Genomic DNA, 21,200 nt, shown 5'->3' with positions numbered 1-21,200 from the left:
AACACGGCAGAAGTGAAGGCCTGGGCTTGGGGAAGGGCTGACCCGAAGTGCAGCCGAGGCAGGCCCCGGGGCTGCCAGCAAGGATCAGCCAGCTGTGGCCGGGCGGTGGGAGGACTGTCCGGAGGGCCTGGACAAGGGCCGGAGCCTGGGAGAAGGGCCATCGGCGTAAGAAGAGAGGACTGGCCTTCCAGAGTCTTCTCCAGACCCCGCTCCTGGGACAGGCTGTGAGTGGGTCCCCCCCTTCCGTGTTCAACTCCTCAGGGCTGCTTCCCCAGAACGCCGAGGGCCGGGGCACCCGGTTGCTGGGCGGGGGTGGGGGGGCACAGGGGGCAGGGAAGTGTGTTGCTCGCCCTGGCTCCCCCCCTCAGCGCAGGGCCCCCTCCTTTTCACACCTGCTTCCACCGTGGCAGAGCGACCCCCGATTCCAGATGCTGGGGGGCCGGATGGAATGCAGCATAACGGCACCTGGTTAGCTCCTGCCCTTCTGAAAATCTCCCCAGAAAGGGGGATGCTTGCTGGGGAGAAGGAGGCAAAACTGGGTCAGTGATGAAAGGGACAGGATATGGCGACAGTGTAAAAACGCGGTCCAGGCGGCTTGCTCCGAGAATATCATCAAAGCCCCCAGTGAGTCAGGAGGGAAGAAAACCAGGACGTCCATCTGCGGCAGACGCCAGCCCTGTGGACCCTGCCTGCCGCCCTGACCCACACGGCGGTCACCCCCACCGGGACTCTTCGGGCAGCTGTGTCCTCATGGACTCCTGCTCCTGCTCTGGCCCCATGGTCCCTGCCAACTGGCGGCCAGGCCCTGGTCTAAGGCCGCCCCTTAGGTGTGCGTCGGACCCGGCAGCTTCTCCTTGAAGAGAACAAAAGCGAACGCCAGGGTGAGGTTACATCACACAGACACGAAGCTGCGGCGGCTCCTTGTGGGTTCTCTCTCTCTCCCAACCTCCTCCTGCCCCCCCCAGATCATCTGCCCTGAGGAAGCAGGCTGCTGGGGTCCCCAGGGCCAGCCTGCAGCACGGAAGGTCTCCGGGGTCTAGGAAGCCCAGGAGGGGGACAGCTGGTTCTGGACGGCATGTGGACGGTGGCCCCCGGCAGACGTCCTGGCCCCTCTCTCCGACCCAGCTGATAGCAGAGGGGCTCAGGTGGCCAAGTGCTCCGCGCCCTCGCAGCTGGGGACAGGAAAGCTACTGAGACACGCTCGGGGGCCAGGATGGGCAAGGAAGGCCTGAGTGCCGCATTCTGAGCAGAGTCGAAGGGTTCTAGTTGAATTCTAGCTCTGTCCCTGCTGTGTGACCTCAGCCAAGGCGTCTCTCTCTCTCTGAGTTTTATCGTTGATAAAACAGATGACATCACCTGCCTGGCAGGAACTAGGGGCTGGAGGGAACGGCAGCCAGAGACCGAATGTGAGAAGGTTCCAAGATAGAGGACACAGTTCCCTTGGAGTGAGAAGGGGTCCTATCGGCACTTCTCGTGTGCTCAGGGAGGTCTGTGTGTGCGTCCACGTCGTGTGTGCGTGCGTGTGATCTGTGTGCGATGCAGGCAGGTCTGTGGAGTGAGGGAGGAAAGTCCCAGCACCCCGCCTCAGTCCCAGCTCTCCGACGCTGTGATGACCGGTGTCCACGCGTCCGAGGCCCAGCCAGGACCCCGGGCATGGGTCGTTCCAGCCAGGGTGGCCCTGGGAGTGACGGTCTGATTTCTAAAGTGAGGCAAATGGCAAATCCTGTAGGAAAACGATCCGTTGAGAAGGTTGCAGATGTTCTGAGATAAAATAGCATTTCTTAGGAGGAAAGAAACGAAGAGGGTAGGTTCGCAACCAGCTCATAGAAAGAAGCACCAGTCAGGCGTGAAACTCGTTTCCTTTCTGCAAATCCTGTTGGCTCCCCCCACCACACCCCTTCTCCTGCGGTTTCCACACTGTGCACAGGCCTCCCCAAACAACCTCCTGGCTTTGCCGCACGAGGAGCTGGACCACGGCGGAGGGGTGCGGCAGGCCGCCTCTCCCCACCGCCCGGTCCCACACACACACCGCCGGGAGGTGACTCTCTGCTCTTGCCTCCACTTCCCAGGTTGGGGGACAGAGGTGCTGAGCGGTTCTGGAATGTGCTCGAAGCCAGAGCTGTGGGGGCGAGGGCCTGGAGCTCAGGGAGGGCTGTGGGAATCAGCTGCAAAAGGCCACTGAGGCTTGAAATGCTGGTCAGCCAAAGCAAGGATGCTTCCTTGTTGCTCTAAAAATTCATAGTTTGGATGCATCACAAGAGCCAAATGGGAGTGAGTCAACCCCACTAGGAATGGTTGTTTCAGTCAGCTGGGACCAGGCTGGCTAGCTGGAGCTGGGTTAGCCAGGGGCAGGGGTGAGGCAGTGGGAGCTGGGTGACCGCACACTGATGTGGCCCGACCAGGGCTTGACGAACCTTTTCTTAAAGGACCAGCGAGTGAGTACTTCAGGCTTCGTCACAGCGTCTGAGCTCTGGTCTGGAAGCAGCATCGGCCACAGAAAATACGGGAACGGACAGGCCTGACTGTGTTCCTATTAAACTGTATTTACCAAGCAGGCGGCTGCCAGATCCAGGGGATCTAGGGGACTGATCCTGGGGCCTAGGGCCCTGCGGTGGGCTTGAACTGAGGGCAGCGTCCGTCTGTTGGGTCGGCCGGTCACGCAGCAGACACTAACCTCTCACAGTCCAGGAGGCTGGAAGCCCAGGGTCCAGGTGCCGGCCCACTCCGCCGCCTCCACTTGCCGCGTCCTTGGGTGGAAGGGGCAAGGGCAGTCTGTGAGCACGAATTCCGTCCATAAGCCCCCCCAACACCTCCCAAAGGCCCACCCCCTCCCTCCAGAGCGTTGGGGTTAGGGTTTCAGCACATGGATTTGGGAGGGAGACACAAAGATTCGGTCTGTGGCACGGGAGAAGGCGCGAGCTGTGGTTAATAATAGAAGAAAGAAACCAGTTACGCAGCAGAAATCCTTCGCCAGCAAAAGCTCACTTACGCCCGGAGCCTGTGGGAGGCGCCAGGGTCCCAGCCGTGACGGGGCAGGTGAGGCCCTCGGGCCGGACGGGTCTGACCAGCCAGGCGTGGGGAGGACTCAGCCGCTGGAGGCAAATCTGAGAAGTAACACAAACAGATTTGTCTGGGGAGAAGCCTGGAGGGACACACATCAAAATGTTAGTCCTGTCTGTGCCTGGCTGCTGGAATTTTCATTTCTATGCGCCCCTACACTCTGTCAGTTTTCAACAAGGAACACGTGCTCTTACTTGCTGGACGGACTAGTAACAAAATGTATGAACGGGGGTCTCATTCCCACGTCTGGCTGCGGGACTCCTCCCCCGCCTTCCCAGGCCTCCCTTGTCCCCCGGGGCCCTTGGGGGCGGGCGGGTGAGCGGGAGGCCTACCGCCTGCCGCCTACTCTGGGGACCCAGGGAGGCCACACTGGCCCAGGCCTCACTGACCAGCATTCCGGGAAGTCTGTCTTTTTCTTCTGTGGTTTCTTTCCATCGGTGTTGTCTGGAGCCAAGGCCCAGGGTCATCCTGGGAGTCTGTGGTTGGAGACCCAGCGGGTCCGCTACGATCTCTGGACCTCATATGCTTGAACTGCCCAACTCTGGATTCTCGTTGCTCTCTTCCCATGCGTGGAAATGCCACCGTTGCTGACCACAGCGCTGCGAGTGTTTCTGCATCCCTCCCAGGGAGCTGAGTGTCCCGGGCCAGGCGACCGGGCTTTGGGGTGTCCCTCTCCTCGTGTGTGACATGGGGCTGTGGTGAGCACGTGTGACTTACACTGCTGCGGCCGGCACGGAGCGTGCGTGGCAGAGGGCGGTGATGCAGCCGTCCACGTCTGCAGGTGTTCGTGTCAGCGGCAGAGGTAAGTGGAAGCTGAGCTGAGGGGGCGGGCAGCCCTCATCAGAAAGGCCCTGAGGCCTGGCCGACCAAGGGGCCCGGCAGGGGACGCCCTGAGCCTTGCTGGAGATGCGAGGCCGGCCTGTGTGGCGCTGGGTGGCCCGCCGCGCCCCGCCCCTTGCCCCTACTGCTGCACTCTTCCCCCCATGGGAGCTCACAGAGGCCAAGGAGCCTGCCCCAGGGCGCCAGTGGGGCAGGAGTCCTGGAGAAGCCGGCTCTGCGAGTGGGGTCTGCAAGCCCAAGACTCACGTCCACAAGCCACAGGTGTGGCCAGTAGGCTGGACTCTCGGACTCCCAGCTCCGGGAAGCTGGGGCTTGGAAGGATGCGGGGGCCCAGAGGGGCTCCAGGTGGTCTCAGCAGAGTAGCCCTAACGGCTGGTTTCCTCGGCTTTGGAGAAGGAGCGACCCAGAGGCTGGATGAGGCAGAATCAGGGCGCATTGAGTGGCCTCATGTCCCTTGGTATGTCTCACTGCCCCTTGCCTCTTTCTCCAGGTGCCCGGGAAGCCCGTGTGCTGGAGTCCGACCGACTCAGCGGGGCTGTGAGGATTTTCTGTTTCTGCAAACGGGGCTCAGGGCCTTTGCCTTCCCGGGGCGCCTGGGGTGCAGTCCCAGCCTCTTGCCCCCAGGGGTGCTGTCCACGCGCAGGGACTCAGCGGAGGGACCTCTGGCTGCTTGACACCCGCTGGGCAAGGCGGGGGGGTGGGCACACTTGCCCGGACCCCAGAATCTTCTTCCGCAGTCCTGGAGGCCAAGGCTGAGCCCTGATTGCCCGAGGGCACAGAACCTGGCGCACCAGCGAGCCCGTCTCTGCTGCCCTCGTCCTTGGGCCCCTCAAACCCTTTTATTGTCCCCCTCCCGCTAGGGCTTTCGGCCAGGCCTGTGCCCTATTTTCCCGCAAACGCTGAGGAAAGAACGGGCTGGGAGGTGGCTCCTGCCTCTGTTAACCCCTCCCCTTCCACTGAGGGTTGTCTGGGGCCTGGGGCGAATCTGGGGTCCCCCTCCATGGGGTCCAGGCCTGTTGCCCAGCTGACTGCTGGGACAGGTGCGGCAGGGCCCCAGGGCTTCCAGGTGGGACTCTGCAGCCAGGACCGGCAGGGCTATCCCCAGCCTGACCCACAGCAGGTGCCTGTGAAATGCTTGTTGACTGGGGCGCTGAACGGCCCCCCCACGGTTCCAAGAGGAGTGCGGAGGCGCCCGGGGAGTTGGTGTAAACTGAGGGTCCAGTGGCCCCCCTCAAATCGCCAAAGGGCTCGGCGGCTCTGCACGGCCCCTCCCAGGCCCGGGGCGGCCGGCGGAGCTGAGGCTGCCCCGGGGGCCTGCGGGGCTCCACGGCCGGGAGGGCGCTGCCTGGGCCGCCGCCTCTCGGCCCCAGCTTCGGGGGTGGGCACTTGGAGCCCTGCCCCAGCCCGCAGCCCCGAGCCCAAGCCGGACCGAGCGGCTCCGGCCTCCCGCAGGCCGCTCCCCCTGCGCCCCGCCCCTCCCCGGCTCGCCTCCTCGGCCCGCCCTCCCGGCTTCGCCCCTTCCACCGTCCCCTCCCCGGACCCCTCCCCGGCCACCCTTCTGCAGTCCCCGCGTGGCGGCGGCCGCGGGAGCCACGTGTGCGGCGGCGCGGGGAAGCGCGGCCACGCCTGGCCCCGTCGCTCGGACGCGGCTGCGGTGCGCACCGGCCAGCAGCCCCTCCGCGCCCGGCCGTCCCCGAGCGCGACGCCGGGAGCATGAGCGCGGGCTCGGGGCGCAGGGCGGCGGCGGCCCCCCGAGTGCTGCCCGCGCCCCGCGCCTCCAAGGTGGAGCTGCGGCTCAGCTGCCGGCACCTGCTGGACCGGGACCCGCTCACCAAGTCGGACCCCAGCGTGGTGCTGCTGCTGCAGTCCCAGAGCCAGTGGGTGCAGGTAGGGGCGGGGGGGAGGGGGTGCCCGGGAGCCCCCCTGCAGGTGCGGAGTGGGGACCCAGAGAGGAGGCGGGCAGGGTGCAGGGCAGGGGCAGGGCCGGGGTTCCGAGGTCTAGGAATGGGTGTCCAGGAGTTGGGGGGCTGCACCGGAGGCCATGGAGAGGAGCCCCGGTAGACAGAGGGAGCAGCCGCACGGGGGCAGGGACTTCGGTGTGGAGTGAGGCTCCCAGGCTTGAGGTGCTGGCGGGGGGCTTGACTAAGGCGTGCAGAAGGGAGGGGGGTTCCCGGAGAGAGTGGTGCACCCGATGGGGGACGCAGGGTTGACCTGGGCTCACAGGTCCCCTGTGGCCTGGAGGCAGCCAGGAAGGCCACTGCTCCGCCGGGTCCTCACCCACCAGGCAGAAGCACCCGCACCTCCGCCCCCGAGTGGGAGCGGGGAGGACCAGGCGGGGCTGCTGGGTGAGGGGGAGCAGCAGACGGAGGCTTGGTCTCTCGCCCGCCCTGGGGGGCTCTTGTGGCTGACCCAGCACGAGCCTCCAGGCTCAGCCCAGCACTTGTGGCCAGGTTGGGACACCCGGGCTCTGGTTTGTGGGCTCCGTGGACCTGCTTCTCCCTCGGATGCTCTCGGGTCCCGGGGGTCGCCAGGGTGCCTGCGCCGCCCGCCGCCCCTTGTCACGCCCCAGCCCAGCCCTTCCTGGGGGCCCGTCGTGGCCACAGCTCAGGGTACTCTACGCCATACCAAGTGCTCTCCGCAGACGTGCGCCTCACCTGGAAAGGTCGAGAGGCGCCTGGCATGGGCCGGAGAGGCCGGGGGTTGGAGCTGTGGTGGAACTGAGCCGTCCCTCCCCAGGCTGGCTGTGGCAGCAGGGCAGGGGGGCCCGGGAAGGGTGGGGGGGGAGGGGAGCCCCGGGGGTCCCTGCTGGGGACCTGGCAGGGGGCAGCAGACAGGCAGGGCCCGACCTGTGAGGGGCACAGAGGCCCAGAGGCTCCATGGGCCGCTGCCCCAGACCCGCTCTGCTCCCGCACGCGCTGTGACCTCACTGTTCCTTGCCTTCTCTTGACCGGCAGCCTCCTGGGACTGAACCCCGAAGGTCATCAAACTAGGAAGCGAAGGGCCCCCTCAGCCCAGTGTGTTTGTGGTGATGGGGACATTGGGAGACTCTGTGAGGGGGACTTGCTTTGTCTGAGCCCGAGTGCTGATGTCCCTGGTGGGGAGGTGGCCCACCCAGACCCTCCGTCTGATGGTGCGGGAGTTTGCGGACCCCGGAGGGGGCACATCTACCTCCCCCGGCTGGATTGTGCTCTCGGGGTGTCGGGGGCCTCCGGTGGAGGACAGAGCTGGACCCAGGGCATGTGGACACCCACCCAGTCCCCCAGTCTGCCTAGCTGGGGAGAGAGCCCTCCTTGGGGTTTGCCAGCCCAGGGTTCTGAGCCAACTGTGTTCCTCACTTGCACTGCTTTTGCGCAGGACGCGTCCCCTCTCTGAGCCTCAGTTTCCCCACCTGTGACAGGGATAGAGTGGGCAGAGGTGGGCCTCACATGAGCAGAGACAGCCACTTTGGAGAACAGTGTGGAGATTCCTTTCTCTCGGGCGGGGGCTCCCCGCAGCCCCGCAGCAGCTGACATCCTGAGGGATGGAGTGTGGGTTGGTGGGGACGGGGGTCTCCCCAGGGTATGGCCTGCACGCGAGCTCCCCAGAAGCACATGAGGGCAGGTGGCGGGGGGGCCGCAGCTCTCCCGAGGGGTCTGCTCAGCCCGGGCCATCTGCAGGTGGACAGAACGGAGGTGGTCCGAAGCAGCCTGCACCCCGTGTTCTCCAAGGTCTTCACGCTCGACTACTACTTCGAGGAGGTCCAGAAGCTACGCTTCGAGGTCTATGACACCCCCGGACCCTGCAGCCTTGGCTGTCAGGATGATGACTTCCTGGGGGGCATGGAGTGCACCTTGGGGCAGGTGGGCACCTGTCCCCTCAGGAGGAGAGGCCTGGGTGGGGGGACACATACCCGGGCCGGCGCTGAGGGCTGGCGGGAGGTGGCGTCGTGGGGACGGCCTGACTGAGAGCGGACCGTGGTACCTCGGAGCTCCCTCTGGGACAAGCGTCCCGCTCTGCCTGCTCTTAAAAATCCCTTATTAGTGAGCTTTAAAATTATGTAATTTTGAACTGGGTAAAGCAGTCCTGTAACTCAACCTTTGCAAAGGCGTGGCACGGAACACCTGCCTCTTGCCTGTCCCCGGGTTCTGTGCTCTCACCTGAGGAGGCGAGTGCATTTTTCTCTCCGCGTGTGTGTCTCAACAACACAAACTACACACTGTTCTGCACTTGCTTTTTTCACTTTCGTGACCTGAGTCAGCCCTTCCGCGTTGCCGCTTGCAAGCACCCTTGTCTCTCCCTGCAGCAGACGGACCAGCCCGTCGAGGGCTGCTATCCCCAGAGGGACAGAGGGACAGAGGGACGCCGTCTGCGGCCCTGGGATGATGGCCTGTCCCATAGCTCTTCCCTTAGCAGCGCAGGAGGGCGCTGGCCGGCCAGCCGTGTGCCGGACTCGTCCAGCCGCCTCCCTCCCCCTCGGCTCGCGAGGGGTGGTGCTTCCCGTCCAGTGTGACTGACGCACAGTCACGCGTGCAGAACTCACGGTGGGTGCCGACCAGTTTAGGTACCTGTGTGCCTGACCATCTCCCGGCTCCCACGGGACATGTCCCCCCACCCCCCTCGTCTCCAGCCAACTCCTGCAAGCTTGGCCTGTTCTAGAACTTCCTGTACACGAAGCACACGGCGTGTTCCCATTTGCGTCCAACATGATGTCTGCGTGACTCATCCCCATTGCTGTCTGGTTCGGAGCTGGTCCCCCACTTTACAGATGACAGCACTGAGATTAAGGACGGGCACGGCGGCAGAGCAGGACTGCCCGGCTGGTGGCTTCCCACCTGCCCTTCTTGCGCGTGGGAGAGGACAGCACACACCCCAGACACAGGCGTCAGCACACACGTGTTACCATGCATGCACACACGGGCACAGGTCCTCAGACGAGGGTACAGAGCATGCTTGGGCACGCACAAACTCTAGGTAGAGAGGGGAACTTCAGACAATGAGAAGCTCCTTGGAGCCGGCCATCCTCGGACTCGCCAGGCCAGCTGCCGTCAGGGCTCAAGGCACGGCCCCCGCCTGTAAATCCAGGACCTGGAGCGAGTTGCTGAGCTCTGCCTGAAACTCCCAGCATCGGCCACCTTGGGGTGGTTGGGGACAGAGAAGAAAGCGCTGATGGACCTTAACGGGTTCACGAACCAGCCGTCCCACTTTCCCGAATAGGTTAGCCCCAGAAGTGGAGCCCAGAAGTGGGAGAGCCCGGGGAGGCTCGGGTCGTGGCCTCCCTCCCGCTCCCACCCCTTAGCCTGTGCGGCAGGTGCAGGGCAGGGTCCCATATGCTCGTGCTGGGGAGCTGGGAGCCGGCAGCCCCATGGGCGTGTGAGGGTTGGGAGTGTCCTGTCTGCTGTGTGGACTCGGCTCCCACTGCCGGAGCCGGCAGACCCGGGGCTCCGTGAGTGTGGCTGAGGCAGCGTCCCGTCACCGCGGCGACAGGTCTTCCCGGGCCTGCGGTGGGTGGCGTCCCTACCAAGTCGGGAGCCTTTGGGGGCTGTGAGGAGCTGTCCTCACCGACCCCTTCCGCAGACCAGGGCGCCCACGCCCCTGAGTGCCGGACAGAGCTTCCCGGGGTCAACTCACCGGCCCCAGCTAAGGGTCTGTGGGTCCGAATGAGGGCCTGGCGAGGAGGAGGGGAAGGCCCGGGTGGGCAGGGGTGGGGACGGGCCCACAGGGAGGGTGAGCCGCACGGATGTCCAGGGAGCAGCACTGTCTGCATGAACTCACGGGGTGGTGGGGAGCTGGCTTGGTCTCTCGGTTCTCGCTCTCGAGCCCTCCGCCACCTTCCGGGCAGCCAGGGAGCCCAGGGCAGGCCCAGGAACCCCCCTGGCCTCACGGTGCTCAGGGGCTTGAAGCACCTCCCGCCTTGGGACCAGCAGGGGCCGCGGAGGAACGGGGCGCGTGTCCGGCCTGGGGTGTGGGTGCTGCTTCTGCCTCGTCCCCCCCAGTGCATGGGCAACGGGCGGGCTCTGGACGCCGTGGACCAGAGGGCTCCCAACGGAGCCAGGGGTCACAGCCGCACAGAGGGACGTCCATCAGGTAGCCAAGCGTCTCCAGAGAGGGCCCGGGGCTATGGGGCCCTGGGGCTCAGGTTTGGCTGAGCCGGGCTGCCCAGGGCGACTGAGGGCAGGGGCAGGGTCCCCAGGGGGCAGGAGCTGACCCCTCCCTGACTGTTGTGACTTCCAGATTGTGGCCCAGAAAAAGATGACCCGTGCCCTGCTGCTCAGGTTCGGCCGGAACGCCGGCAAGTCCACCATCACGGTGAGCCTGCCCCGCACACCCCCACCTCCTGCTCCTGGCCCTGAGAGGCCCGTCCTGGAAGATGGAGGGGCAAGGCCCCAGGCCGCCTCGGGGGTCCCGGAGCTCGACGCTGTGGCTTCCCCTCCCAGGTGATCGCTGAGGACATCTCCGGGAACAACGGCTACGTGGAGCTCTCTTTCAGGGCCCGGAAGCTGGACGACAAGGTGCGTGGTGGGTGCCCGCGGTGGGGGGAGGGGTGGCCGGGATGATGCCCAGCCCCAGCACCGCCCTCTCCCTTCAGAGCCTCTCCAGACAGATCGGCCTCAGGGAAACAAGCTTTGCCTGGAGTGAGAGGGGCCTGGAGCCGGGAGGGGCCCCAGGCAGGCTGCTCCTGTCCCTGCTGTCCCTGTCACTGGCTATGAGCTGAGTTCTTCCCAAGTGCTGGGCCCCTTCCTGAAATCTCTGTTCAACGATGGGGACACGTGCTTGGGGAGGCTGCCATCCAGACAGTGGAGGGATGGGCTCTGAGCCTGGCTCTGTCGACTCTCCCACGGGTGGGAGCACTGGGGCCAGGGGTCTGACCTGCTGGAAGGTGTCTCCTGCTGCCTCCCCTGGCCTGGGAGACCGGAGCCTGGGGAGGAGGAGCGGGGACAGCAGCTGGTGCTGAGGGTGTTTAGCTTGGCCGGAGAGAGAGTGGGCCTAGGACTGAGAGTTCCAGGAAGAGTCCTGGGGAGCCAGTGAAGGCTCTAGAGGGGAGAGCAAGGTCTTGGTTCCCTCCCAGAGGCTCCTGCCCTCATTTCATAGCATAGGAGGCGGAGGCTCGGTGGGGGTGGAGAGCACGGCGGGGAAGCAGCCGAGCTGGACCAGCGGCAGAGCTGGGCCGAGGCTGCTCCCGCTCCGCTCGCCGAGCATGGCCCACGCTTCTCCAGGACCTCTTCAGCAAGTCAGACCCCTTCCTGGAACTTTACCGGGTCAACGACGATCGGAGCGAGCAGCTGGTGTACAGGACGGAGGTGAGGGCTCCCTGACGTCCCCTGCAGTGCTCTGGGGACAGGAACGTGAGGACAGGGCCAGGAGCCAGCCCCGTCCCTCCCCCGTGTCCTCCCAGCGCCCACCTGCCTTCCAGTAGGGAGCCCCAGAGCAGGCCGGGCGCCTGTCGCTGGAACGCACAGCTGTGTTTCGTTGTCCCTGCTTGCAGGTGAGGTTAGAGCACTGAGACACGGTTTCCTCTTGAGACCAATTAATCTGTGTGTAAGAGGAAAAAAAAGGAGGCTATTTAAAGAACAGGGGTTCCAGGTGGCCCAGGAATGTGGGGATGCTCTGGAGGTGGTTCCGGGAGCAGCACCGGCCAGCCTGCAACCCCCCCCGCCCGCCCCTAGGTGGTGAAGAACAACCTCAGCCCCGTGTGGGAGCCTTTCAAGGTGTCCCTCTGCAACCTCTGCAGCTGCGAGGAGACAAGGCCTCTGAAGGTGGGGCCGGCGGTGCGGTGGGGGGGAGGCCTGCTGCGGGGTGGGGGGCCCAGGCGGGCAGGCGGGCTGAGGGGGCCTGGGCTCCACAGTGCCTCATCTGGGATTATGACTCCCGCGGGAAGCACGATTTCATCGGCGAGTTCTCCACCACCTTTGAGGAGATGCAGAAAGCTTTCCGGGAGGACCAGGTGAGCCGGGCCCCGTCCTCCCCCCGCCTGAGAACAGGGAGGAAATTGGGTAAAAGCGCCAGTTGGCAAAAGGTTGTCGGGAGGAGCCACGTGGGCAGGCAGAACGCCGGCCCCGAGAAGACTGACCACCACGCCGGCCAGGTGGCCAGACTGGGACATCGGTCACCCCGTCACCTCTGGAAAAACGCTGTTCAGGGCTGGGGTTTGGAGGCCCCCTGCCTCCTTGGGGTGGGTGTTGGGTACTGGTGCTCTGGAGGGGGTGTCTCTGCCTATCCCTGTTCCCCAGGCCCAGTGGGACTGCGTGAACGCCAAGTACAAGCAGAAGAAACGTCATTACAAGAACTCGGGGGTCGTGATCTTGGCCGACCTGAAGGTGAGCTGAGGCCCCGCCCACCGCGCAGGTCAGGGACCCGCGCCTGCCTGAACTCTGCAGCGCGCTGACAGGCAGGGGCGCTCTCTCTGGGAGTCCCCCTTGTCAGATGGACCCTCAAGGCCCCCAACCCCGGAGGTGCAGGGTCTCCAGTCCTTGGGGGAGGGATGGAGGGCAGGAGGAGTCGGAGAAGGGGAATTGGGGGGACGCCGGGGGTCAGGCCACCCCAGGCAGCTGCCCTGGGAGGTGGGTCCCTGGGGCTCCGTGTCTGGGCGTGGGGTGCCCCGGGCGGGCCCTGCCGACGCCCCTGCCTGGAAGTTCTACAGGGCTCACTCGTTCCTGGACTACATCATGGGCGGCTGTCAGATCCACTTCACGGTGCGTGCCCGGACCCCGCTCCCCACCCGCCGCCAGCAGAGCCTGGGCGCCCTCCCCATGCGGCGGACGGCGGCCCATGTGCCTGTGTGGGTGGACTAAGGCCCTTCTGCTCACACACCCCTGCCTGGGCTCTGGGCACAGAGGTTCCCCCCGGGAGGGGCTGGAGCAAGACTCAGCCTCAGCAGAAGCAGTGACAGGAAGACATGTGAGAAGGGAGCAGAGTGATACCCTGTCCCTGCCAGCGACAACACCAGAGGCCACAAGGCCAAGCTGCGGTGGCCTGGAGAGTCTTCGTGTCACCTTCTTGCTCCTTTGCGAACGTGTGGGTTCATGTCGCTGGCGAGCGGCAGCCAGAGGGGACCAAGGGAAGTGTCCCGGCAGGGGCAGGGGCAGGGGTGGCACATGGGGACCCCAGCCCCGGCAGGGCGGCCGCAGAGACAGGGCGGGCCTGGTCTTGGCCTTGGGTCCCCTCCCACTGCCCCTGCTTGGCGGGGTGGGGGGGGCTGGTTTCCTCCCGAGGGTCCGAGCTCCATCCCGGTGTGCTGGCCAGCGCTGGTCACCCTCTGTCCTGCACACCATCACCTCCGTCCTCCTCACCGTCACAGAGCTGGGCCCTCGTTGGCACTCCCTGCCCAGCGGTTCCCCACAGCTCACTCCCCTTACCTGTCAAATGGGGATTCTGGGTGCCTAGTGGAGCTCGGGGTGGAGAGGGGCCCTCAGCTCACGAGCCAGGGTCTCTGCAGGTGGCTATCGACTTCACGGCCTCCAATGGGGACCCCCGCAACAGCTGCTCTCTGCACTACATCAACCCCTTCCAGCCCAACGAGTACCTGCAGGCTCTGGTGGCCGTGGGGGAGGTCTGCCAAGACTACGACAGGTGCGGCGCCCACGCCGGCCTCCTTGCGCTCCCTGCCGCCCCGGCCTCCCTTCCTCCAGCTCAGTCTTGGGCCCAGGGAGCAGGCATCATGGCTGTATCCACCGGCCCAAGGACGGCCTGCAGCGTCTGGGCCGCGGGGGGCGGGGCTTGCTGCACAGGCCAGACCCCGGTGTCCCTGCCTGGCCGATCCCCACGGGCAGTCCAGCCCCCTGAGGTGGAGGAGGGGTCAGAGTGCCCCATGTGCTGAGGTGGGGCTGGCCTTCCCTCACGTGGTCCCCTTCATCCTTCACACAAATATGGAGGGTGGCCCACTTGACAGACCAGGAAACTGAGGCCGAGGAGGGGTAGACCCCTCTGTAAGGGGGTGGGTGGCAGAGAGCTGAGGTCCCAAAGACAGGAGGCCCGTGCTTCCCAGGGTCGGGCTGTGGCCCCGGGGTTGGAGTCGGCTCTGTTCCTGCCTGGAGGCTGGTGTCTTCCTCACGGCCCCATGCCTCCGTGTCCTCGGTGGGGTTCAGGGCAGGGCCGGGCACCCAGGGAAGTGGTGGAGTGGAGCCTGGCTGTCCCAGCTCTGGTGGGTGTCGTCCCAAAGCACCCCCCACCCCCAGGGAAACCGTGGACCCTGTGTGATGCGGCCGCCTCTCTTCCAGCGACAAGAGGTTTTCTGCTTTGGGCTTTGGAGCCCGAATTCCTCCCAAGTATGAGGTAGGAGGGCCTGGGGCCTGGGACCCCCCCTCCCCGCCCCCGCTGGGACCTCCTGGCCCGTGCTGCTTGTCCCCAGCAGAGGCTGTCCTGGGTCCTCCCACTGCCGGGAACCCAGCGACCCTGGGACCCACTCCCAGAGGGACTGACCTTGGCCACCTAGCACCAGTGACCTCTGGAGAACTTGAGAACACTCTGTGTCTCTGTCCCGAGAAGGGGAACGAGTCTGGCATCTCCCAGGGGCAAACAGCAGAATAACGTGGCGGCGGGAGGGTGGTGCTGGCCTGTGCGACTCGGACGCCCTGGCTGTAGGGCTGAGGGACTAGTGCCTGCCCTCTCTCCCGGGTGCCTCCCTCCATGGGGCTCTGTCCCCGCGGGGGCCTCCGGGGCTGCAGACCTACCTCTCCCAGGAATTGGGGGCTTCCTGGACAGGGAGCCGAGCTGACGGTGCCTCTGCGCCCACCCAGGTGTCCCATGACTTCGCCATCAACTTCAACCCTGAGGACGATGAGTGTGAAGGTAGGGCCTGAGGCGGGCCTGGGCGGGGGTGGGGGGGGTGCCCCAGGCCGGGCTCACCCTCCTCCCCCCGCAGGCATCCAGGGCGTGGTGGAGGCCTACCAGAACTGCCTGCCCAGGGTCCAGCTCTATGGCCCCACCAACGTGGCCCCCATCATCTCCAAGGTGGCCCGCATGGCCGCAGCGGAGCAGCGCAGCGGGGAGGCGTCCGTAGGTCCCGGGGCGGGCATGGGGGCGGGGGCGCGGGCGGCGGTGTGGGGGGGGGCGGAGGTCCAGCAGGCGCGGAGCGGGGGCACTGGGGGCTGCAGGAGGGTCCCAAAGCCGCCCTAGAGGCACAGGTGTCCCCTCCCCCGCCGGGCCACACCCCTGGGGGCGGGTTTGCCGGGAGCCCTCCCCACAGGCCGCTTCTGCTGCGCCAGTATCATTTTTTGTTTCTGCATCTTTCACAGATAACACTGTGCCGAAGGTTTCAATCTGCTTTACTTTTCCCTTTCCTTTTCTTTTTTCACATTTCGTTTATTTATGAGAGAGAGAGAGAGGAGGGAGGGGGGAGAGTCAGAGGGCGAAGCCCGTCCCTGCTCAGTGCAGAGCCCAACTCAGGACTGGACGTCCCTGCTCAGCGCAGAGCCCAACTCAGGACTGGACCTGCGGTCGTGGCCCGCGGGAAGGCAGGCGCGTCACCGCCGGAGCCCCCAGGCGCCCCCCTGCTTTACCTTTCCCGCATGTTTGTGGGTTGTTTGTGCCCTGTGTGCCCAGCGGCCTTGCTCTAAGTGTCTGTTTTGTTTAAGAGCCACATTTGCAGAAGGTCCGTCCTTCCCCCCGGGGCTCACTGGACTCGGACTTGCTTCCCGCTTCCTCCCAGCCCTCTCCTGCTTCCCTGCCCTCCTCCCTGGCCTGTGTCCCTCCACCTCTCCCCTCCCATGTGTGTGTTATTGTGACTTCTTCTGAAGCATTTGAGAACTAGCGGCCAACCTCCTGATGCCCCCCAACAGCAAGGACTCTGTGCCCAAGCACAGCTGGGCTTCAAGCCCAGGGCGCTGAAGGAGACCCTTCTGATCTCAGCCCCTCCCACGTGTGTCTCCATTTGCCTCTGGTCCCTGGATCTGCCCGGCGTCCTGGTCTCCTGACCCGTAGGGCCCCAAAGCTTCACTCTGTCCTCGGGACTTGCCATCATCCAGACTCCAGCCGCGGGGACGGCCTCTCACACTGTCGGGGCCGCCCCACGGTTTCTGCTCTCTCGCTCAGCACCGCGGCCCCGACACCAGGGCTGCACCTCGCCCTGTGGTTTCCCGAGGCTCTGCTGTGTGTTTCCTGCTGTCTGTGCGTTCTCTGACACAAACAGCGCAAATATCAACGTCAGGAAGTGTCATTTAGATACAGTCGTTTCACTGAATTTGTAGAACACGTTCCAATTCCATTCACTTCCCCAGTGACCACCCCAGAGCACTGCTATTTCTGGCAGGACCCAGTCGAGAGTCAAGGACAGCAGGCACCTTCCCATAGGATTTTGAAGCACATCCCAGACACATAATTTCATCTGTGAATGTCCATATAAACCTCTAGAAGAGAGAAAACAGAGCCACTGTGCCGTGAGCACACCTAGAAGGCCACTGCAGTTCCCTCACGGTGGGACGGCAAACGGGACATCTCTCTGTAGCACACGTGTCCAGCTGCTAAGTCACGTCCTGATGGCTGTAGCGGCAGGACTGGGGTGAAATGGCCCCGTGGGATTGGTGGCTGTGTCCCCGCCTCCCCCGGCTGTCCGGCTGGTGGAGGGGGTGTCCTGTAGGGTCTCCGGGTCTCGAGGCTGCTGCCGGGATGCTTAGGAGCATTCACCACAGTCTTGTCTTCTGGTTCCTGTAAACAGAGGTGGTGGAGGGTCCCCAGGAGGCACTTGTGTCTGCCTCTGTCCTCCTGGGTGCTCCGAGCCCCCATCGTCACCAGGATGCCCTCCCATAGGGGTTTCTGTGGGCTCTCAGCTTGCTTCCTGCAGAGCCGTGTTGGCATGGAAGGGAGGTGCTCGGGCTGACCTGGGACCTACTTCTAGGCTCCGCACCTGCTCTTCCCGTCTCTTCCTGTCCTAAGGAAAGCGGCGTCACTTCATCCCAAGTCACACATGGTTTCCTGGGGCCGGACCACAGTCATCCACTCCCCAGTCCAGGGAGACCCCGTGCTCACGGCAACGGGGCTCCGTGTTTGAGTAGCTGAGCTGAGGTCGCCCCGGACCTAGTTGGAGGGGCAGGAGGAGGGCGTGAGGGCTTTCCTGAGGAGGGCCATGTCCACGGTGCTGAGAGCTGGGTCCAGCCAGGGGTCCTCGACTGCCCTGTGCACGGTCACTCCTCCCATGGGTCTGGGGCTCAGAGGGGAAGGTGAGGAGGGGGTGGTTGGGGCCTCTGGGCAAAGGTGACCTTGCTGGGTGCCCACTGGGCCAGGGTCTTCTTTTTTCTCCTTTATGTTCTCTCTTGTCCAGGTTTTTATACTGGTGTTTAGTAGTTCTGTTTATTGGGATTTTTAAAAAAGATTTTACTTATTGATTTATTTGACAAAGACACACCACGAGGGCTCACAAGCAGAGGGAGTGGGGGAGGGAGAAGCAGGCCCCCGCTGAGCAGAGAGCCTGATTCGGACTCGATCCCAGGAACCTGGGACCATGACCTGAGCCAAAGGCAGACGCCTAACGACTGAGCCAACCAGGTGCCATTTTGGGGGATTTTTTGTGTTTGTTTTTTAAAGATTTTATTTTGTAAGTAATCTCTACACCCAGTGTGGGGCTTGAACTCACGACCCTGAGATCAAGAGTTGCATGCCAGAACCAGCCAGCTGCCCTGTTTTCTGTTTTCTCAGGGGTTTTTTTTGGGAGAGAGAGAGAGAGAGTGCGGTGGCGGGAGTGAGTGAGGGGCAGAGACCCTCCAGCAGACTCCACACCCACACGGAGCCTGACACGGGGCTCACCCTCGCAGCGCTGAGATCGCCGCCTGAGCCGAAACCAAGAGTCAGACGCTCCCCTGACCGAGCCACTCAGCCACCCCAACCCGTTTTTGTTTTTTTAACAAAGGAAGCAGACTGTTATTTGTGACCAGTCCCCACCTGTCTTTGTGCTGCCCTGCCGAGTGCCTGGCCAGGCTGGGCGGAGGGCGTCCTTTCTCAGAACTTCCTTGGATCCCAGGGTCCCATCAGGGTGCAGGAGGCCCGGCCTACCGAGGGCCCACAGGACTCTCCTTCTCAGGCCTCAGACTCGGGTTTGGACCCAGGCTCCATGGGATCGAGGCAGAGGCGGGACGGGTTGGGAGTGGGGGAAGCATCCAGCCCAGGAAGTGAGCTCACGACGCCCTGTGGTTGGGACGTGTGACGCTTCCACGACAGTCCCCGAGAAGCCTCAGCCCTGCCGGCGGAGGCCTGCAGCGGCGACCAGGCAGTCTACGGGGAGGGGAGTGGGTTGGGGGACTTGCAGCTGCCTGGGGGGTAGGTGCGGTCCTCCAGGGTCCCCAGGCGACCCTGTCCCTGTGCCCTCAGCAATACTACATCCTGCTGGTGCTGACCGACGGCGTGGTGACCGACATGGCCGACACGCGGGAAGCCATCGTGCGCGCCTCCCACCTGCCCATGTCCATCATCATCGTGGGGGTGGGCAACGCCGACTTCACAGACATGCAGACCCTGGACGGCGATGACGGCGTCCTGCGCTCCCCGCGGGGCGAGCCGGCTCTCCGCGACATTGTGCAGTTTGTGCCCTTCCGGGAGCTCAAGAGCGTGAGTGCTGGGGCGGGGGCTGTCCAGGGCCTGCTGACCCCCGGGGCGGGAAGCACCTAGAAACCTTCTTATCATGAAAACATTGAGCGAACACACGGGAGGGAGGCACACGGCGGGCTTCCCAGGCACTTTCAGACCTCTGTGAGATACAGGAGGGAAATTCATGACCCGTGGACACACTCAGGGGTTTCACGGGGGGAGGGGCGCCCGCCTCCTTCCTGCCTCAGACTTGCCCTGTGTGCCTGGGCGGGGGCGCAGGGCCACGTGGGTGCAGGTGCCATCCGGGACGGGCCCCCATGCCGGCAGCGGGGGGCACGGCAGCCTCGTCTTCTCGGGTCTGGGTCCCCTACCAGGGCTCTCCCGGCCACCGGGAGACTTACTGGTCAGCTGTGGGACAGAGTCTACCTCCCGCAGGGGACGGAGCCCCACCTCCAGAGGATGAGGCTGGGGTGCGAGGGGCTGGGGGCTGGAGGGCCCGGAGGGCGCCCAGCCGTGACCCCGCTGTCCCCACTCTGCAGGCATCCCCGGCGGCGCTGGCCAAGTGCGTGCTGGCCGAGGTGCCCCGGCAGCTGGTGGAGTACTACAGCTACAGGGAGCTGCCTCCCAGGGGCGGCGGCGCCCACGACCGGGAGGCCGGCCCCCCGGAGACTGCCGGGCCGCCGGGAGTGCAGCCGGCCTCTGTCTCCGGCGTCCTCGAGGTCCCCTAGCTCCCCCCACACCCCCACACCCCCCACACCCCCGCCTTTCAGAGCCCTCCTGTGCCCACCCCGGCCCGCCCCTATGGTCCTGTGAGCCTGCTGCCTAGACCAGACCCCGGGATCCCCAGGGCTGAAGGATGAGCAAATCCAGGCCTGGTGGTCCCCAAAACAGGTGCTGAAGGTGTGGGGGTGCTGGCGGCCCCCCAAGCCTGGCCCTGCCCCCACCAGGCCAGTGTGGAACCATGCGGGGAAGGGATTCCTGAGGGGCGCTTGGGGATTGGGGGATTTCTGCTTTGCACCTGACCTCCTCTGCAGACGGACGCGCAGGCTGCCCTCCAGCTGCGGAGGAGACCCCGAGATGCCCCCAGACCCCCGACCCACAGCCAGGATTCCTCCCGCTCCCTGCTCGCTCCCACCTCCGCGCTGCGGTCTGTGGGGTCTGCGGCTGGGGGCGGAGGCAGAATAAAGTATCATTTCGTCTCCAGCAATCTGTGCCCTTGCTGTGGCCGCTCTGGCCTCCCCACCCTTTCGGCAGAGCACTGCACCCTCTGAGGGGGGAGGCAGGTGAGTGGGCCCCTCCCACCCCCACCCGGGGACAGTCTCCTAGACCCAGTAAGGAAGGGTTCTTTCAGGAATGCAGGGGTGGCCGGAGGCGGTGCTCCACCCAAGGAAGGGCCAGGGCTGCAGCGACTGCCCCCACCCTGCGGGGCCACTCCTGGCCTCCTGTGGTCCACCGCCCGAAATCTGCCTTCCGGGCTCAGAGGGGGAGAGGCTACCAGACAGGGACCTGGCTGCCTTTAACCAGCAACTCAGGTTTACAGGGACCCACCATGCTACTTGCTGTGGGGAACAGCCCCTGCCAAAGCCGCCCAGCCCTGGGGGGGGGGGGGGGGTTCGGACTGAGATTTCCCCAGCAATAGCTTGTCTAGGAAAAACCAGCTGTTCTGACCCTAAATCTAGGCCCTCCCACCTATTCGCTCATCCATCCGTCCATCCAGCCATCTCTCCGTCCACACACCCATCCATCCAGCCATCTCTCCGTCCACACACCCGTCCATCCAGCCATCTATCCGTCCACACATCTGTCCATCCAGCCATCTCTCCCTCCCTCCACCTATAGCCATCCGTTCATCAGCCTGTCCACCTGTCCATCCGTCCACTCTTCCTTCCCTCCCTCCCTCCATCCACCTATCCATCTATCCGTGCATCCATTCATCCACCTATCCATCCGTCCGTCCGTCCCTCCGTCCATCCACCCACGCCGGAGGCCTATTTTTAGCTCCTGCTTCATCTCCTGTTCGGCATTGCCATGGCAACCTAGCTGCTGTGCATTCTGGAAGAGCCGGTGTTGGTCTCTTTGGGGACGGAGAGGACAGGAGAGAAACAGCCCCTCCTTCCACACTGGGAGGCAGCAGGTTCCAAGATGGGAGGGTGTGTCCTGACCCTACCACCAAGTCATGGATTTCGGTGGCGGAAGTCCTCAGGTCATTCTGGGTTCCGTCCAGGGATGAAGCCGAGGGAATTGGTCAGTTAAGATCTCGGGGGCAGAAGGCACAAAGAGCTCAGAAGAATGGGAGGGGGTCTGTGCTCGCTGCAAGGCAGCAGGGGTAGGCCCAGGAAGCAGCTCTGGGCCGGGAGGGGGAGGGGGCTGATGAGCCCACGGTGGTAGAAGGGTCCCTTTTGGAGCTGCCGCCTTAGCAAAGGTGTAGCCGCTTCCAGACACGCTGGTCGGAGAAGGAGCAGATGTGTGAGGCCCCCCTCCCCCTCCCCCCTTTCCTTCTGCGCTCTCTCCTCGGCCGACAGGGCCAACCTGGACTGGGGGAAAACAGGAGGCGGTGGGCCTGGGCCCGGCCGTAGGGGGGCTCAGCTGGGCGCGTGCAGGTGTGGGGGGGCAGCTCAGAGAGGTGGGGCCGCACGGGGTCACCAGCTCAGCTCATGATATGGTGACTGTTACCAGTCAGAGCCCAACCTCGGCCGGGGCCTGAGCTGGCCAGGGAGACTCCGTCCCGGGACTTCTGTTGACATTTGACTTTTTCTTGAGCTGCTGAGTGGGTGGCGTGGGAGCCAGGAACAGCCGGTGACCCCTGTGCC

The 21,200-nt window shown here is 64.7% G+C and overlaps 1 protein-coding gene across 5 annotated transcripts; it reads left to right on the top strand.

The window, feature by feature from the left end:
• Positions 1 to 5,437: 5,437 nt before the first annotated feature.
• On the top strand, positions 5,438 to 19,583 carry CPNE7 (copine 7). 5 transcript variants are annotated; one of them, XM_045989498.1, is made up of 15 exons: positions 5,440 to 5,787; positions 7,557 to 7,739; positions 10,111 to 10,185; positions 10,314 to 10,388; positions 11,094 to 11,177; positions 11,544 to 11,633; positions 11,723 to 12,194; positions 12,518 to 12,569; positions 12,711 to 12,891; positions 13,313 to 13,446; positions 14,094 to 14,148; positions 14,613 to 14,664; positions 14,738 to 14,871; positions 18,175 to 18,411; positions 18,930 to 19,583. In XM_045989498.1, the coding sequence occupies exons 1-15, from the start codon at positions 5,614 to 5,616 to the stop codon at positions 19,116 to 19,118; spliced, it is 2,187 nt and encodes a 728-aa protein (XP_045845454.1). In that variant the 5' UTR covers positions 5,440 to 5,613; the 3' UTR covers positions 19,119 to 19,583. The 5 variants fall into 5 exon arrangements, with proteins under 5 accessions (XP_045845458.1, XP_045845454.1, XP_045845459.1 ...); XM_045989503.1 differs by lacking the exon at positions 12,711 to 12,891 and having other exon boundaries at positions 5,444 to 5,787; positions 11,723 to 11,803; positions 12,078 to 12,194; positions 12,510 to 12,569; XM_045989501.1 differs by lacking the exon at positions 12,711 to 12,891 and having other exon boundaries at positions 5,446 to 5,787; positions 11,723 to 11,821; positions 12,108 to 12,194; positions 12,510 to 12,569.
• The last annotated feature ends 1,617 nt before the right edge of the window (positions 19,584 to 21,200 follow it).

The sequence above is a fragment of the Meles meles genome, chromosome 19 (genome assembly GCF_922984935.1).
Source record: "Meles meles chromosome 19, mMelMel3.1 paternal haplotype, whole genome shotgun sequence".
In the NCBI taxonomy this organism is placed as follows: Eukaryota; Metazoa; Chordata; class Mammalia; order Carnivora; family Mustelidae; genus Meles; species Meles meles.
Note: the sequence above shows the minus strand (reverse complement) of the source record. Positions and strands in the feature narration are given on the sequence as shown.